Here is a 19,506-nt window from a genome sequence, read left to right as displayed (position 1 = left end):
GATTTTAAGGTGCAAAAATGCGGTAGGAAAAATAGAATAAAAGGGGCTGAAAAATCGTTCGAAAAGGTACAAAAAAAAGTACTAATAGGATATCTTTATTAAGTGCTATAGTATATAGTTACATGAACATTCTTTATTCATTATACCAGCAAATACTGTATTGTTAAAATATTGGCTTTAAACATTGGACATAAATTGCAAAATTGTTTTATTTCAACTCAAACTTGTACAACATTTGACATCCTTGTAATAAAATTGTGGTTAAAACAAACTCGGTATTTAAAAAAAGAAAACTTTAATTTAGAAATATTGTGGCTTAAGAAACCTATTCTACGGAGTTTTCAGCAATGATTATCCAAAACATTTCTATGTTGTCGAATGTTAGTTTGTGTCGCTTGGAGCTCAAAGGGTCCTTGTATGTGGAGAAACTTCACTCGACATCAACGGAAACCAGTGGTACACATCTTGTAAGCACATGGACAGGAAGTTTAGTTGATGTTGCAAACTATGTCCGGCTTGTTTCGCAACTTCAGTTCAGATTTATCCCTAGCAAATCCGTCAAGATTGCATCTAAATTTATGGAATGTTATGTGTAAAGTAGATTGAAAATAAAACATATTGTTCTGTCAAAATTTTGAAAAAAGAGAGAAAAAAAGGAACAATAAAACTGCTGAAGGCTAAAAGAAGTAAGAAAAAGGGAAATTTTGTTAATCTAGCAAAAGAGGTGCAACTTCATTAAAAAGGTGCAACAAAGTGAGTTCATTTAAGTTCGTTTTATGCCCGGAAATAGATATTTTGAACTTTGGTTTATAACAACTACATTTTTAAAAAAGGTGGTGCACCTTAAAATCCGCTCTCTAGTCATCATAATTTATAGGTAACATCAGAGTTTGTTATTATCATTATCTATTTTGAGAATGGGAATAAGAAATAGCCGCCGGTTCTGCGGAAAAAGTGAAAAAAATCATTGTTATTTGCCTAATTTAAGAAACAAGGAATCTTGTAGAAAGATTTCATCAACAATATAACATTTGTACTTCTTGCAGTAAATACTGTCATTTGAGAAATCTCATCATGGTCAGAACTGTTTTATGCATTCTTATGCATCCTAGCTATATAAATCCTTCCAGTGTATATTGTCTTGGTTTTATGCATATTTATATTTCATTGAAGTGTTTCTATAGTGTGGTGAAGTAAAGCGTAGATCATGAGTGGGAAAGGGAAGTCGCTATATGTTAGTCTTCAATTTTATAATTTAGTAAATATGATATAAAAATGAATGAATTTTGGAATTTTTATCTTGGTTATATGTATATTTCGTTATTGGTTAATCATTATTGGACTCCCGAAGAGAAACATCAAAGAAATTTAATGACCATGTGTATAGCGACAACTCCCAGTCACGGACCCTCTTCAGTTTTATTAGAAAGAGGAAAAAAGAGTGAGGAAGAAGAGAAGGTAGGCGAAAGGAGGAAAAGAGGAAGAGGAGAAAGGAAGAAGGTAGTATAGATAAAGGATTACTGGATAATGATGGAAATATGGTAAAGAAACTTGAATTGAAAAGGTGATTAACACTCGAATGTTATTACTTGAAGATCATTTCTGAAATGATCCTAAAGAGACATGTTCCCTCATACTTCCCTGACCTGGATCCAGGCAACCGCACAAGTGGGAGTAGCCCTGACCCAGCCCAAGTGACGAGAAGTTTAATTTAATAAATTGCCTGTTATTTCCAAACGTTAAATAATCTTTATCCAGTTTCTGAATATCCATGGTGAAGATCGAACACACATCTGAATTAGCCAAGAAAGAAAAAAATCCAAAATGATTTCCACAATTTCCACAAATAGAAGTTTTGAGATCCCTGAAAAGACTGTCGTTATTAGAGCTTATCCTGTTATTTTGGCTTTACTCCCAGAGCCGATTTAGAGTAATTTAGAGCTAGTTATCCTTCATGACTTCTTGGGCTTTTAGCTATGTGAAGATATTGACATCCGACGTTTCGCGATGCAGATATCGCATTCATCTTCAGGGATTGTAATGTTACAGGTAACGTCGGATGTCAACATCTTCAAGTGGCTGATTGCCCGAGAAGACCTATTTAAAAAAAAAAAGGGTTTTCAATTAACCTGCAATTTGTTTTCGCTCTGCTTGAGATAATCTTATATGTTCATACATCAAAGAGGGAAGGGGAGGTTAAGGGCGGGAGATTACTTTCAGTGTAGATCGTTCCCAGACATGTCCAAGTGCTCCTGATTCGTCAATGACACTCTCTCCATTGTTACTGTCATGTGTCATATTCCTTTATTACTAACTACACGTGATTCACATGGCAAGGAAACTTTCCACGTTGGTCATTGCAATGAGTAGCCATCTTTCCAGAAGTGTCCATGGGTTTCCTCGGGGTTCTCCCATTGTCCAACATATTTTCATTTCCTTAACTCTTTTCATATTTCTTTAATTATCCGCCTCCTTCAGCCTAAGACAGAAGTTCTCAAAGTGGAGTCCGCTGATCCCTGGGGTTCGTGGGACCTAGCCAGGGGTCCGCGACGCCTAAAAATTGAAATATGTTGTAATAAAATGGAACTCACAGCTTTTATGCATGAAGTATTTTTCAATATATTTTCAGTATTTTTAAAAAAATAATTTTTAGTCCAGAAAGTTGCTCTATTTTCAAATGAAATTTCGTTTACTAGGAAACAATTATGTATCTTTAGAATAAATTACTTATTGCATTATTTTCCTTGATCCTTTTCTTATCAGTGGTAATTATAATTAGTATATTTTTTAAAAAAACATGTGAAATTTTAGGTAGCATTGCAAGGGAGTCCGCAGATCACTTTCCGAGTGAATAGGGGATCTGCGTTATCGGAAAGTTTGAGAACCGCTGGCCTAAGAGACAACATTATGGAATGTTAATTTGTTTCAAACAAATCTGAAAGGATAAGTTAATAACTCTCCTCGAGATATCTACCTTCTTAACACGACTTTTCCCTTTTTTGTTACATAACCAGTATTGTGTCATCAGCTCCCATACCTTGTAAACAATCTGTTGTTTGCTCTGTGGGAGGGAAAAAAAAGGGGTACATGGTAACTCAATGTTAGCGTGCACATACATAGCAAGGGGTTCCACTTTAAATCTATGACCAAGTGAGTTTGTGATGAAGAACATTGTATCTACTGTTCTTATTTTCGTTTTTATTTTCTGGGGATACTCCCATTTTCTCGCAAATCCTCATTCAATTAGTTCTTCCAAAATCATTACGTATCATTAATGTTTGTCTCCTTTAGCACACAAATCATGATTTAAGTCATGAGCTTGCAAATGTAATGATTTTACTTACTTTTTTTTATCCACTAAATTCAGTCCCAGCTGTTCTTATGCAACCACACACAACACATCAAAGATACTTCGCCATCTTGATTTTGTTCAAAACAGTGGTCTTTTAACGACTTTTTGTTACTTTGCAGTACGTTGTTCAATCTGTCATGTATCGGACCCATTTGCTCTAACGGAATATCCGGGAACATCCACTTCATGTGTGGGAGTCCCTTGTGCCGCCACTGAACGATTCCGATCATACATTTTTGGATAGAGCAGATTACAAGTCTAAAACAATAACATGCCACCTCAACTCAATAACCCCCCAAAGTTTTGGAGATATTCGCTCCCAAAGTTCATTTTCCCACGGTTTTGGACAGTCTTAGCTCTGAAACGAAGCACTTTTGACCACATGTCGATATGAACTTTTTTTTTCTTATTTTCATGTGAGGAATCACCTGTTTCAGATTTTCTGTCCATTAACACCCTGTATATGATAAAATGCTAAGTTTATATGTTTGTGGCCAATTCCATTTGACAATTTGATCTTGGTAACCAGTAACTCTGTTTTCACTGGCCTATTTAAAATATTGTGTAGCGCTCCCATTTCTCATTCATTTTTTTTAAAAATAGTGCCGTTATTATTGTATTCAACTTTTTATGGGTCATTTTAAGTGTATAAAATTGACATTGTCGCTAGAGCGAAGTTAAGATTCATTTCCTTGTGTTAGGCAACCAGTACAGGAGTTACGTATGACGGGTTGACTGACATTGTAGGCGCTTTGCTTAAATGTGAATGGCAAAACCTATCGGATGCTATAGCACGGCCAACAAGAGATGGTCTCTGACGTTTCTTACCACATGCGGTGGGACATTGCAGCCCCTACTTTGACACCAGTGTTACCAACCACGATCACTCTGTCTTATACCATTAATTAAATTGCCACTACAGTTGCACCGAAAAAAAAAACCTTGACACGCAGGTAGTGGCAATGTCACTGCGAGCTGTCAGAGACGTTCTCTTACTGGACGCACTATAGCAACATCAAAGGTCTCGAGAGCCGCAATGAGGCATACTCGGACGGCTATGAATTTATAAGGGAAAAAAACATCCATTTGACATCCATCTGTTACTTCTCCAAGTTTGCCACAATCTCAACCCAACATCTATACATTAAAAGCTATGTTTATATGTTCTCTCGCTTTGTGAGTCGTCTTGTCCTTCACTTGTGTATGTAAAGGGATATAGATAGATACAGTGAGGAAGTGGTCATATCAGAATGATGTGCTGAGTAGACCGAACAGATTCGGCTAATATTATTATTATTATTATTATTATTATTAATAATAATAATATATTTTAGTGCCGTGAACAGCCAGATAGCAAAAATACAGCACTTAGTCATAGAACTAAGGGTTATAACATACATCTTATATTCCTTTTAATATTAACAATACATTTGTTTCGACGATAAGAGGTCATTGTCTATCTTATAATATATACATAATTTTATGACTTGTATCTTGTTTGGATAAACATAATTACTTCATTATTCATTAAAATAGTTAGTCAATTTTCTTAAAATTGTCCTTAGAACAAAGATACCGTCAAACATACAGATATACTATATAAAATATACATACCTATTAAAATCTATACATCTGTTCAATAAATGCAATTATTCCGATAATATATTAAAAGAATTTGTCAGTTTTCTTAAGATTATAGAATTTTTATTCATGGGAACCATTTCCGATGCTTTTCTAAGATTATATGTTGGTACCCTTATACCTATATTATGTAGGCAGTATTCGCTACAATATCTATTATCTAAAATTTTCTGAATAAAGTTTTTCTCTATTATTTTTCTTCTTACATGTAATTCTTGCAACGCCCAGTATTCGTTCCAGTAATCATAACTATGGGAATAATAATAATAATAATAATAATAATAATAATAATAATAATAATAATAATAATAATAATAATAATAATAATAATAAAAATAATAATAATAATAATAATAATAATAATAATAATAATAATAATAATAGCTTTGAAATGAATTGAATTTTTATCGGTTTAACGTTCCACGATTATGCCCTTTAGGCTAAGGGGAGCGGTGATTAAGACAAGTGAATGATAATGTTATAATTCGTGGAATGAGAATGTGGAAGGAAACGAGAGTACCTCGAGAAAACTCACGGACACGATGTTGTCTACACAAATTTACATAGACGAGGATGGAACTAGAGACTCCAGGCACCAGAGGTAAACGCTCTACCACACAGCTACTGTGCTGTCTTCCCCCCAATAATATTTTATTTTGAGTGCTACGAGCAGCTCATAGATAAAAATGCAATACTTGCAAAATATCAGTAGAGGTACAATATTTTATAAAGTAAAGTCGTAATAACAAAAGGCCAACGTCCCAGTGTGTGCGTCACATTAAAATCCTAATAATTGGTTTCGCTAATAGATATCTACTAAGCTGTGTAGATAATTTACTAATCTAACACAAATAGTAATAGTAATGATTAATTATAGGTAAGACAATTGTAAACTTAGCATGTTAGGACCTTTGTCAGAATGTTAAGATATACACATTTCTTAAATTTGAAAATATAAAATCAAGATTCAAATAAAAATAGTCAGTGTTCTAAACTACCATATTTAGAAGCACTATAATTAAAACTTCATTTAAAAGAAGAAATATATTGAAGATTATTAACTAGCAAGATGTCCATTCTTCGCATGGGGAGAATACGTTTCATTTTGGACATAAAGAACACCAAAACTGTCACCAATCAACTTAGGGATCCCAAAAACTATTAATTCAACACTATTATTGGTCATTTTCGATCATTTTTAGATATCTCCCCCTCCTCTAATTTGCGGGGCTGAATTTGGGCTTAAATGGCATCGGAAGTGTTACTGTTCATCTCAGAGATCCCAAAAACTATAATATCGGTCACTTTTTATTATATATATATATATATATATATATATATATATATATATATATATATATATATATATATATATATATATATATATATATATATAACTCGCCCGAACCTCATCTGTGTTGCAATTTTCATCAAGATCGGTCGGGTGGTTCAACAGTTATTAAGTCTTAAACATAGACAATATTGACAATAATAATAATCTTGGGTACAACCCCCAAAATTTGCCATTATTCAATCCAAATTCACTTTTCTGTACCCTAGATTTATTATTCTACTCCCCAAATGTTCCTTCCCCCAAGTTTATCACCGCACAGTTTAATTGTATCATTTCTCAGTGAAAAATTGCACCCCAAATATTCTCATATCCGCAACCGGACGGCGCGCTAAAACCTGCCTGTGAACACCCTCAATAATAATGATCTATTATTATAATGGGATTGATTTACCCTTTGACACTTTAAGACAGTCCTGCGTAGTCATTTAAACAAAGATATGTAATGATTTAATGATACATCGATACAATATAATATTTTGAACATTTTTGTAGCGATGTATAATGAGTTGCTAAAGTTTCTACATTATATTACAGGTAAATATAACAAACAATTCGTAGATGTTATCAATCAGCACATGTTTGTATCGTGTCGTCTATACATATATATATATGTATATATGTGTGATATTCTTGTTCAGTACTTGAACCGATCTCCACGGTTAGTGTGTGACGTAGGCAAAGGGGCGCGCATGGCACTGGGGGGCGGGATGCAAGTTCCGCGGTCGGACGGGAAACTGCAACCGGGAACTTAAACGGAGACTCCACACAATGCACGCGTTATAGCTAAGTGATAGAGAAAAACGAAATGAACAGAATGTCGTTGTTGAGCCGCCACTTGTGTTGTTGGTGGGTGATGAATACGGTGTGTTTTTGGTGCTTGTGTTAGCGGTGGTGCATATGTGTTTTCTCCCCGGATACTTGAGTGGACAACCTGCATCATGCATTGGGAGTGGTGAATGTTTTGGCTACTCGTAAGCCTGTCAGTGCTTTCCCAGGATCTAGGTGAGTTCGGCGGATCGATAGTCGCATACCGCCGGCCGTTTTAACACACTACCAGCTGCGCATTACAGATACAAGACTACTCCCCCAGTTAGGATAAGCCTATTTTGTAACGTGGAAATAGCATGTATTATAAGAGACCAAATACAACCATAACCTAACTCAAAATATATTGTCCCTTGTCTTTCAAAAAAGAAAAAAAAAAGTCTCAATTACACGTGAAAACGGGTTTAGTCTGCTTTGCCTTTATACTTTACGTGTAATCTGTGGTTTTATTCGATGTTAGAAAAAAAAATGCTAAGAACACACGTAGCCTTCCGCCATAAATATTATACAACTTGCAGATAAGAATCACACAGCCTTCGTTAACGAGAGTACATTTCTTTTGTTTTGTCGTGTGATTTTGCTACTCCTTTCGTGTGTTGTTGGAACACATAAAAAAAATATAGAATTTTTAAATTGTCTTTAAATACTTGCGTAATAAAATAAATAATTAAAAGAAAATTGGTCCATACGTAGAGCCACACGTGTACATGCGTTTTTTTTATTTTTCCACACAAAGTCACACACACATTGTGAATATCCACAGTAGTTTATCCCTTATATATATATATATATATATATATATATATATATATATATATATATATATATATATATATATATATATATATATATATATATATATATTCTCAGAAATCGTCATAATGCAGGGATTTTTTGTGTGATGAAATAATTGTGTTTTTGCACTTGTAATAAAAGCACTAAAATAAGTACAAGGTTAGTTTTTGGATGATCAACTATTTTTGCGTATAAAACAATGAATGACGTGTGAGTGAAAAATTTCATGGTCTTCCTTTCGGAATAATACAAAACTATTAAAATACCTTTCGTATTATTAACCATCAAAATGACACACTACAAAAAGAAAAAATGCTTTCATTTTTATCTGTATTACCAACAAGTAATTGTGTGTTTTGTTCGTATTTTTTTGGCTAAAAAAATGTTGCACACAATGGTTTTATGATTTATATATGTGTAGAGTGACCCTGGATGTGTTTGATCGCATGCACAACGATCTCACAATTGATGCACTTGAAACTAGGTCACTTGAATTCGTGACCTTGGACCAGCTAGAGCCGAATCCTCGGATCAGTACAGCTCTAGATAAGAGTACTAAAATGGGTTGAAAATTGCTTGGAACAGATAATATATACATATTTATGTAACTCAACTGTTAAGTTTGTCACATTTCAGCTTTTGTATGTACCTAAAAAAGGATCATTATGACAATATAGACTGCCTAGGTATATTTTATGTCCAGATGCATGCATGCGAGATTTTTTTCTATCAATACTTACTTTGTACTATGATTTTTAAATGTAGAATGTAGTAGAAAATGTAGTAAATGTAGTAAAATGTTGAATGTAGTAGAAAGGAATTCCGAAAGATTTTATTCGCGAATACGAATTATGTCGTTTTTACAAAGAGATGAAATGTAATAGTAGAGAACAGTGGCGTAAGTAGAAATTCGTCAAAAAGGGAGTTCAAGCTCCCAAGTTCGTGTAATCCCAGGTGTTTATATATACATAGTAAATGTTTATTTTTACTTAATATCTTGTACAAAGAGGGTTAAAATCCCGAAACCTCCCCTGTTAAAATGCCACTGGAGGAGAATACATCAAAATAGGAAATAGTTTTGTACTATATACATAGACGTGTACCGTATTTCCTTGAATATAGATAGAATGTAATTTTATTTTAATATCCAACGGCTATGCCCTTTAAGTTAAATTGATTTGATTTTCAGTTTGTATAAAAGTATATGCGACGTGAACTTTCAGCAGCGAGGCTATATGAGACGTGGGCCTACAGATTAACGTGGTATCCGAACCACATGAGCTCCCGCCAGGAATTGAACCCGGGCCTCCCATAACAAAAGCGCATATGCTAACTGCTTAGTCACGAGGGATCTCGCCCTTTAAGGTAAAGGAGACGGATGACTAATAACACTATATGATGTGAGATTAGTTCTTCTGTGCTCTCCCAGCGGGAACCGAACTCGGGACCACATGCGCCGTAAAGGCACGCGATAGTCATTAGACCAGCGGATAAGGCTTTTCCTCGAATGTTTACGTTGTAGTAAAATATTAAATGAGCAAGCTGGGAGAGAGTGCAGAAGATAACCAAAGAGGACACCTTTAGGCCTATGCAGCAATATTTTGTGATGTTGCTTACTGCACCGTTTATGAATCTCTTTTAGTTTTCGACACAATAGCTGTGTATTAACGACTTAAAATCCTATGGCACTTTTAAATAACATGAAGGACTTTTTTTGTGTGTGTGTAATTAAGGCCAATTTATTCTGTATTTGTGATCATAAAGAAACATTATCTACAAATTTGTAGCTGCCTTGGTATCAAATAACGAAAAATAGTTTCTGTTACCAATTTGAAACATAAAAATAATAAACTTTCTCCCGCCGTTGTGACAATTGTTTGAAAATGGCTGGCTTAGGGTTTAACAACTACCGAACTACTGTCCGGTCCATAGCTTACTTTTGGTAGTTGATAAGTAAAATGTCATCAGCACAGAGTACATGTTATCGGGCGATAGTGAGGGGTATTTCTCTCCTTGAATCATATTTTGATCCCTACCGCCCCCTCCCCAAAAGGAAAAACTAACTGAAGTATCACTACCGGAGATCCTAACTTTTTTCTTCCCAAACCATATTTAGTGATAAATTTTGAGTATATTGTCAAATTCCATTGATTTCGTCATTTCATGAGTAGTCAATTGAATAATCTGTTAGCTCTATTCCGAAATGAAAGATATAAACTATTCGCTTTTGACTAGCAATTTTATACTTATAGTTGCCACGGTATGCACATTGCTTTCTCCTGTTATCATCGTCGCTAGTTCTAGTATTTTATTTTGTGCCGATAGAGTTGTCACTTGGAATCGTATCCAGATACCCTTCAATTCAACGTTGGAAGTGAATTTGGATACGGACGTTACACTAACTACGTATAACAAAGTCGTGTGTGGATTTCCTAACATCTTACTCTGTACATACGCAATGTAAGAGAATTTCAGTCCCATACTTCAACACTTTCGGAAAAGTTAGCTGCCCATATTTCTGACAGTCTATGTATTAAAATGCTAGGTTTATAGGTTTGTGGTCAAGAAAAGTTTATATGTTTGTGTTCAAGAAAAGTTTATATGTTTGTGGTCAATCCTTTCGACAGTGAATTCTCGGGAACCATACGCTCTACCGATTTCACTGATCGATTGCAAATTTTGTGTAGATTGTTCAGTTCTAATCGAATTTTTAAAAAGATACATGGCCATTTTTATTACATTTTTTAAGGGTACACTTGAAGTGTGGAAATAAAAAAGAAACAATATATGCTATGAGTTATACATTCCAACACCATATAGTTGTATACAGGGGTTGTATATCTCTCAGGCGTTTGTTTCATGGCCAAATTATAATGAAAAACGAAGGATGACTATTTTTTTTCAGTTTAAGATGAATCTTTATTGTTTGGAATGTTTTGCCCAATGGACGTCATATATATCACTGACATTATAAATAATTATGTGTGCAATGTATTTGTTTATTACATACTACATGCAAGAAAAAAGAAAACATTGATCATAGATGAATTACAAACTCCAACCGGAAGTAGACTCAAATCTTGCAAATGGTGTGAGATATTGAAAAAATAATCGAAAAAAATCTCCCCTTTATGGTACTCCTTGCCGATTTTTATCAAGATGTCTTTCACTTGTGTCTGTAAAGGGACATATACAGATGATGAGGAATGACAAGTAGATTCATGCTTATATGTGAATGATGAGCTATGTAGAAAGGGTAGGTTTAGCTAGTATGTAGTTAATTGTAGTTCACTTACTTTCTGGTAAGTGTATCTACTTTCAAAGTAACAATTTTCTAAATGAATTGTAGCCTTCTAGCTTCGCTGCGTCGGATTTACTATTCTATAATTTAGCCACTTAACGCCCACTTTGTGGTAGGGTTACCTTTGAAACAGTGTTACGTTACAAATTAACGTAAAAAAGGTCGGAGTTCATACAGAAGGTGACTCAGTGCACAAACATAGAAAGTCTCACAGTGAAGCACGTAACTCTATCTGCTTACCCTATATTCAGAAATACTAACTAATTAGTGATAACAACAACTACATATTGAAATACTCTATTAATTGTATATTCGAGTTGTCATCCAATTACAGTTTAGAGCAGTTTAGATATAGTTTCTTTCTTTCTTTCTTTTCTTTTCTTTTTTCTTTTTTTTTATATAGCGTGAGATATTTGATTCGAGGTTTTATTCTTTACAGATGCACCTTCATAATTTATACTAAATCTCAAAATCACAAACTTTATTTCTTCCATATCTGACTATCAGTCAACACTTTAATAGTTTGTTTGGTGGCGCATGTTTAGCAGAAGGGGTCCAGCCATTTTTCTTATAAAAAGTTACGATTTTCGTGACCTCTGTTCAAATTAGGTTAGTTTACGTCGGTTTAGTTTGGTTTATTTTATTTTAGGTTAGGTTAGGTTAGATTACGTTACTTTAAAAAATGTTACAATTTCGGTTATTTCTGTTCATATTATTCTAGTTTAGGTTAGGTTAGTTTAGGTCGGGCTAAGTTAGATTAATTTAGGTTAGGTTATGTTAGGTTAATGTTAACTAATTACATCATCTTTATTGTCAAATTTCTATTGTATTTTCCACACTCAGTCCTAAGAATCAAAGAAAATCGGCAAAGGTGGCGTAGGTGAATGAAATCTTGACCCATGACCTACTGATCCGACACCCACCAAACCCATCATCATTAACTCTGATCCATGATCCTCCTCTCCACTGACTAAAGAGTTTACACTTGTAATAAAACAAGGCTGTGAAATTGTCACTGATCGGGGTTTGAATTTTTACAGTCAATCTCTCAAACACCGCTCTCTTACAATACCGGTGGATCTAATCTTTACGATTTAAAAAGTTAAAATATATTTGTCATGGGTCACATTACGATAAATTTCAATTTAATTATTATATATAATTATTTCCTTGTTGAATTACAGCTATTTTCAGTCGAAAACAGTCTCGGACTGGGAGTATAAGGCCCCGGCAGGAGTCTCATTTGGAGGGTCCCATTTTCCCTTTCCATGTAGCATGTAGGGGCCCCACAAAGTATACGTGTGGTCCCGGGGTGGGAACATGTTTTGTTTCTTTATGGTGTTGAAATAACTTGTTAAACGACTAACAGAGTGCCCCAGCAGCACTTTATAAAAGTCAGTTTCATTTCGGCAATATGATGCTGGGAGCCCATTCTTCATATTGTTGAAAAATATTCTCACTAGGCGACAAACGAAAAGTCCCAAACAATATTTCATAATACTGTTAGTTTCATTCCAATAACTACTGCTATCCCAAGACTACAGCTGGGGGCCACTGAACTCAAACTACAACGAGTAACTATGCTCCAACACAGCAGACATTACTTCCCATTTTATTCAATATTCATTATAGCGAGAGAGAGAGAGAGAGAAAGAGAGAGCCCCGACAGGGATCTCTGGCCAGTCCGTGCCTGGTGGAAAATAGGATGGAATTTGAAAGTCTCAAATCAAGGTAAAGCAGGCCAATCTAAAGGGGAAAAAGAAGTGTAAAATTCGATTGTTTCTCGAAAGCCAAGTAGTACATCATATTGCTATCATTACAATTACAAATATCAATATCCAAAAGTGCCTGAAGTTCATTTTCACTTAGATACTCCCATCATGGAAGTACAAATAGAAACAAATGAAAAAGGAAGAATACTGGAAAGACCTTAAAAGTAAAACGTAGACAAATTCATCACTGTTCAGTAGATGCTGTCTACAATGCACTGAGCAGAATCGGTCGGTGGGTCAGAGTACGCCACGGTAGGTGGTGGGTCACAGTAGGTCACGTCTAGTTGACCTACGACCCACTGACCCACTCATAAAACTAGACTCACTTGACCCAAGACCCACTCCATCTCTAAAACTCGGCCATTCGATAGTAAAGTAAAAACCCAGATTAGTGGCTACAGTGAGTTTTCCACTTCAAACGAATTGTTTGTAGAGGTTTAAAGAGTATTTTTCAACGACAAAAAAGTTTTAGTAAAAAATTGAACAGTTTTAGTAATAAAATTCATCAACGATTTGACGAAATGTTATATCTATATAAAAAAAAACTATTTCAGGAATAATTAAAAATAACATTGTTAATAATAATAATTCCGTAGATACGAAGTAAATAAATATGTAATAACTCGTCACCTATTCCAGATAATTGTTATTATTATTATCTACTAAACAGTTATTCTTTCTTTATTCTATATATTAAAATTCTAGAAAAGTGTATGTGTTTGTGGACGTTTATATGTTTGTGACCAATCCGTTACACTGTCAGTTCTCGGGAACCATAGGCTCTAGAAAGATGCCGTTTTCACTGATCGATTGCAAATGTTGTATAGATTGTTCAGCTCTAATTGAATATTTTTTTATATATAAAAATGATCGTTATTTCTTTATTACATTTTTAGGGGTGCACTGGAAGTGTTCAAATTTTTAAAAAGTAAAGCATCATACCCTACGAGTTATACATTCCAACACCACATAGTTGTATATAGGGGTTGCATATCTCTCAGGCGTTTGTTTCATGGCCAAATTATAATGAAAAACGAAGGATAACTATTTCTCCAGTCTAAGATGAATCTTTATTGTTTGGAATGTTTTGTCCAATAAACGTCATATGTCACTGACATTATAATTAATTGTGTGTGTAATGTATTTGCTTATTACATACTGCATGCAAGAAGAAAGATAACATTGATCATACATGAATTAGAAACTCCAACCGGAAGTAGGCTCAAATCTTGCAAACGGTGAGAGATATTGAAAAACAAAAGTAATCGAATTAATCTCCCGTTTACGGTACCCGTTTCCAATTTTTATCAAGATGTCTTTCACTTGTGTCTGTAAAGGCACATGTACAGATGATGTGAGGAATGACAAGGAGATTCATGCACATATGTGAATGATGCGCTGTGTAGAGAACGCAGGTTCAGCTAGTTTCTGAAGAAATGAGACTATTATATACGACGACCTCGTGAAATCGTTGACAAATTGTTCTGAAAATACAACAGATAGATTTCGTGGAACAACATTATTATTCATTATGCATAAACTAAACTAAAACTTCAATTAGTAACATTTTTAGGAGCTAAAGACACACTTTATGTACGAGATTGTGCGGAACCAATGGTTCCTTCCTCTTCAGCCTGATTCCTGTTTTGCCTAATGACTCTCAAGCACTCTGTAGTACAGTACGATCTGCTCTTATCTTTGGGCAGAACAGGAATTTCTGTTCTGCTTACTCTTCGCAAAAAGGGATATTTAGATTTCTGGTAAATTTAATAGTAATTATTTTCCCGACAATTGCAGTTGCTTTCAGGGATCCTTGATTTTCGTATGTCATTTAGTATATATTGTATCATTCAAATTTAATTCCATTTTAAACTAGGGGTCATAGAAATGTAACTTTCTCCAATGATCAGAAACTGATTGGTTATGAATATATGGAAATATACGAATATATGGAAATATACAGGGTGTTTCAAAACAACACCGACAAGGTTTGGAAGGTGATTCCTGGCACTAAGATAGGACAAAAAAATATAGAACAACCTGCGTGCACAAATGCTTCCTTTTGGAGTTATAGGCTGCTGAAAACATGAAAAAATGAACTTTAAAAGTGCATAGCTCCAAAACTATGGGAATTACCGTAGTCGGGTCAAGACTTCACTTAGGAATTAATATATAAGCTATCCAATAATATGGTAAAGACGGGGCAAACGGACATGCTAAGCAGTTTTCTGTTGCTTGTATGAATACGAATGAAAGAAGAGAACTCAAGATATTTCTTACAAACCAGTGAGCTTTGTACAAAATAAAAGTATAACAAAGAAATCAGTATGTCAATTAGTCAAGGATATATTGAACAATTAGTATACAAGGGTGCAAAATGTCCATATGCCCCATGGGGTGGGGCAGAAGGACAAAAGTAGTGGGGCAAACGGACAGTTACAGTTACAGTTTATAAACCACTAACACTATTACAAAGAATGCGTACAAAGTGTGCATCACGACCATTTGGATCGCATTCAACATGGAACCAGAAAAAACAGCCTGTACACATTACCCAGTCTTCTCCCTCGAGATATCGTTTCAACGAGTTAAACTTCTAAGTGCAGCATAGGACAATGATTGCGCTACACGCGCACTAAGTGTTTTGTGACGTTGTACGAAACCATGCTCCCAATTTTTACCAGCCATTTTTGCATCATTATTGAATATGTGTTTGTTCTCAATATCAAAGTTGTACGCCAACTTTCGTAATTCGTGTAGCGTTAACCTAAATCCCATTTCGTACAAGGCAAGTAGATGCTTTTCCAATTCATTTTCTGCTGTGCTGAGAATGTTGTATGATTTTCAAACTTTCAGATTATGTGCGATGACATAACGCGTCGTCGTAGTGTATTACGAGGAACATTGAAAGTTGTCGCCGCAGTTGATAGGCTATCTTGTCTTCACGTACGGCTCTAACAGCAGCGGCTATGGAATCATTTTCCTATTTGCATCTGTGTGTTGTGCGAGATCGATAACGTACCATCTTTGGAAGAAATGGTAGTACTAATAAGAAATCCACCTCTGAAGTAATATACATACATAGAAATATTGTTTTTCTACTTCATACTAACCATTTAGGTCACTGTCCGTTTGCCCCGCTAATTGCGTGTCCGTCTGCCCCGCACACACATTAGTTTCAAATATTTCTGATCCTACTCAATAGATGGCACGCAATAATAATTTACGCTAGTGGTACGTGTGACTATCCATCTATTGTCTGCTGCTCCTCCCGCGAATGTTTAGCAGGTTTCCTTCCTTGTCAAATATTTAATTTCTGAAGTCGAGTTTTTAGAAATCACGTTTTGGAACACTTGCCTCTGTGTAATTGTTGCCAATTTCTTCGCAATAGTGCTGTACACACACGATATTCAGTGAATTCTACTCCTGCGATGTGAAGCACGAACTATAACCAAACACCACACACGACTCAACTCACTGTTGCTAGGTTAGCATATTTCCTATTACTATATTTCTTAACTCCTGTCGGTCTGCCCCCACCGTCCATCTGCCCCGTCCTTACCATACATATTTCAGAATCCTAAGGTACTCACGCAAACATTTTTATAGAGGGAATTTGGCTACGGATATGTAATTTGAAGTACTCACCAACTACCTCCAGAAAAATTGTTGCTGAAGTATCGCAGGATTCTGAAACTTGGATATTTGGAAATATTACATACTAGTTCCTAAGTGAAGTCTTGACTCGACTATGAAAGGTGCCATAATATTGAAGCTATGGAATCTTTAAAGTTAATTTTTTCATGCTTTCGGCACCCTATAACTCCGAAAGGAATCATTTGTGCACCCAGGTTGGTCCATACATTTTGTCTTATCTTGGTGTCAGGAATAACCTCCGAAACGTTGTCGGTGTTATTTTGAAACACCCTGTATATTGTTTTAGAAGTTAGACTTGTTTTTTTATTAGGGAATAAACACAATGTTCATTGGATGTAATGTCGGAAGCTACTCACGATCTTTGACAAGTCTGTTACTATGATGGAGTTATTTCTCCCATGGTAAAATAACTCCACATAACTTAATTAAAGTCTTTACTGTGCTTAAGAGGCCCTATCAAAGCGAAATTAAAATACCGCTAATTTTACAGTAATTACGTATGTGATGTCTTCAAATACAAATAATAATAATAATAATAATAATAATAATAATAATAATAATAATAATAATAATAATAATAATAATAATAATAATAATAATAATAATCGAAATGTGGAACAAGAGCGCCCTAGACAATATTATTTTACATGAGATACCGTTATCACGACTCACTTATCTGCTTTCAATTTCCAGGCATTTAGAAAATCGGCATTTATATTCGCGTTTCTAAATGGCTGCAAACGGAAAGCTACTAAGTGACTCGTAATAACGGTACTTCATGCAAAATAATACTGTCTAGAGCGCTCTTGTTCCACATTTCGATTATCTTTTATCTGTTTGAAGACATCACATAATTACTCTAAAATTAGAGGTATTTTAATTTCGCAGTGAGCGGCGGGCAGAGGTCGGAAGCTTAGCAGAAAGACACCAGGACAAGTATATATACTTTGTATCTATTTATGAAGCTATATCTCTATATTTGTAACAGTAAAGACGCGATTGTAACAGTTCTGTGGATGTGAATAATGAAGTTTTTCTTCCGCTAAACTAACACCATACCTAAAATTGGTCTTAATAGCTTTAATTTTGCAAACTAAACTTATATTAGGTTCTGGCAGAATATCTGAAGGTCACAATGGTGTTTCCTAATGGGGAACAAAATGCAAGCGATATTTTATACGAAAATAAAAATGGTTTTGAGTCAGCTTCTTAGGTTATGGTACTTTTTTCTTGCCTCCAAGTTTCAATTTAGGCAACCTATAAAGCATATGTGTCAACACACGTAACTTTCAAGCACTTTGACAAGGTGATTAGGTAACGAAAAGATGTATAATATATGTTAGGTTGCATGAAAATCTCCAGCCTTAGACTGCACATTGGACTCACAAGAAGTGAGCGTTGTATAAAGGCTCTTATTTATTTGTAGAATCCACTACAACAAAAAACAAAGGTGATACTTGAATGAGAAAGTCACAAAAAAAAAAAAAAAAGACAAATAAAAGCAAAAATTTCCATTCCCCCCTCAATTTTCTCAAAAACCTGCTTTTTTTTATGGGAAGAAAATCTACTTCCAAAAACCCTTGTTACATTACTTATAGGAGTATCTCGAAAATGAAGAAAACTACACGCTATATGGGTTTACGTTTCGTAGGGTTAATATATGATACTTATAGTGACGAACCTAGCCCAGTTTTTGAGTGACGAAAACAATTAAAGCTATTATTTATATATCTTTGAAAGTTTATAGTAAGTCTTTTATTTTTTATTGGAAAACTAGCATATATTACCCGCTTCGCTGGGTTGAAATGAAAATTTAAATGCACAACTCCATATCTCATGTGTTTAATACCCGTGAAATATGCTTGCAGTAAATGTTAGCATTATATCGCCTGTCATTTATGTTAACCCGCCGAGTGACACGGTCATGCGGGTTGCATATAAATACGTTTATTTTTATACCTATGATGAACTAAGAAAGGATTTGTACGTTATGGACACTTGAATGGTCCATTATCTCAAGACACTGGTAATTAAAAATTAAAGTGATATGATAAAAACCATCTAGGGTCCAAATCCTAATAACCCCCCAAAAATGAAAGAAATTGGTTCAGCCGTATTAGCGTGATGAGCTAACAAAGGATTTGTGCGTTCTCTTTTATATAATAGATTTTTGAAACATTAGATATAGTTTCAGTTATTGTTTTTCTGTTATGCAATGTGTAAAACAAAACTTGAGATCCACAAAGTCAACGTTCAACCTAGCCATAATATACATCGGGGGAGGGTTAACTTCAAGGGCGCCGATCCTGGCGGGCCAGGGGGCCTGAGTTCCCCAAAGCTCATGTTGGACCCCCTCATTGTATGTGTGAATATACAATTTTTGGCATAATTTGAATGCAATTTGTCTTAAAATCATCAAATATGCCTTCTGCATCTGAATCGGCCTCCCCCAAATTTACGGAGAAATCGGCGCCCTTGGTTAAGTTGGAAACTTTTGAAGGACCCATGAAAAATTGTAAATCGATTTTCAAACACACACAACCGAAAAATTAGTTCTTGAATCGCTCACAATGATATGTTGTGTCCAAGGGCGCCCATGTTGTGGTTTTCAAGGGGGGGGGGCAAGTATAAGCGACATTTCAAAAATAGTTTCAAATTTTACTGTAACTAATGTAAAAATTCTATTGGATTTTCGATATTCTGAAGTACAATTTCCTTTAGGGGGGCAAGAGCCCCACCTTGCCCACCCTGATGGGCGCCCTTGGTTGTGTCACTGTGTTTGCAACTGGTTGTAAAATACAAGAAAATG

General features: G+C 35.0%; 1 protein-coding gene across 1 annotated transcript in view; it reads left to right on the top strand.

The window, feature by feature from the left end:
• Nucleotides 1–7,062: 7,062 nt before the first annotated feature.
• LOC145676717 (uncharacterized) overlaps nt 7,063–19,506 on the top strand; it is a gene marked incomplete at its 3' end in the record, with an annotated part of 176,845 nt that continues 164,401 nt past the window's right edge. Inside the window, exon 1 of the mRNA XM_081747542.1 lies at nt 7,063–7,349. Coding sequence (XP_081603668.1) covers nt 7,304–7,349 — 46 coding nt within the window. The remainder of the gene's footprint in view (nt 7,350–19,506) is intronic.

The sequence above is a fragment of the Thermobia domestica genome, unplaced genomic scaffold, assembly GCF_964235325.1.
Source record: "Thermobia domestica unplaced genomic scaffold, izTheDome1.hap1.1 HAP1_SCAFFOLD_311, whole genome shotgun sequence".
NCBI lineage: Eukaryota > Metazoa > Arthropoda > Insecta > Zygentoma > Lepismatidae > Thermobia > Thermobia domestica.
The sequence above is the reverse complement of the archived record's forward strand: the minus strand, read 5'-3'. Positions and strand labels throughout refer to the sequence as shown.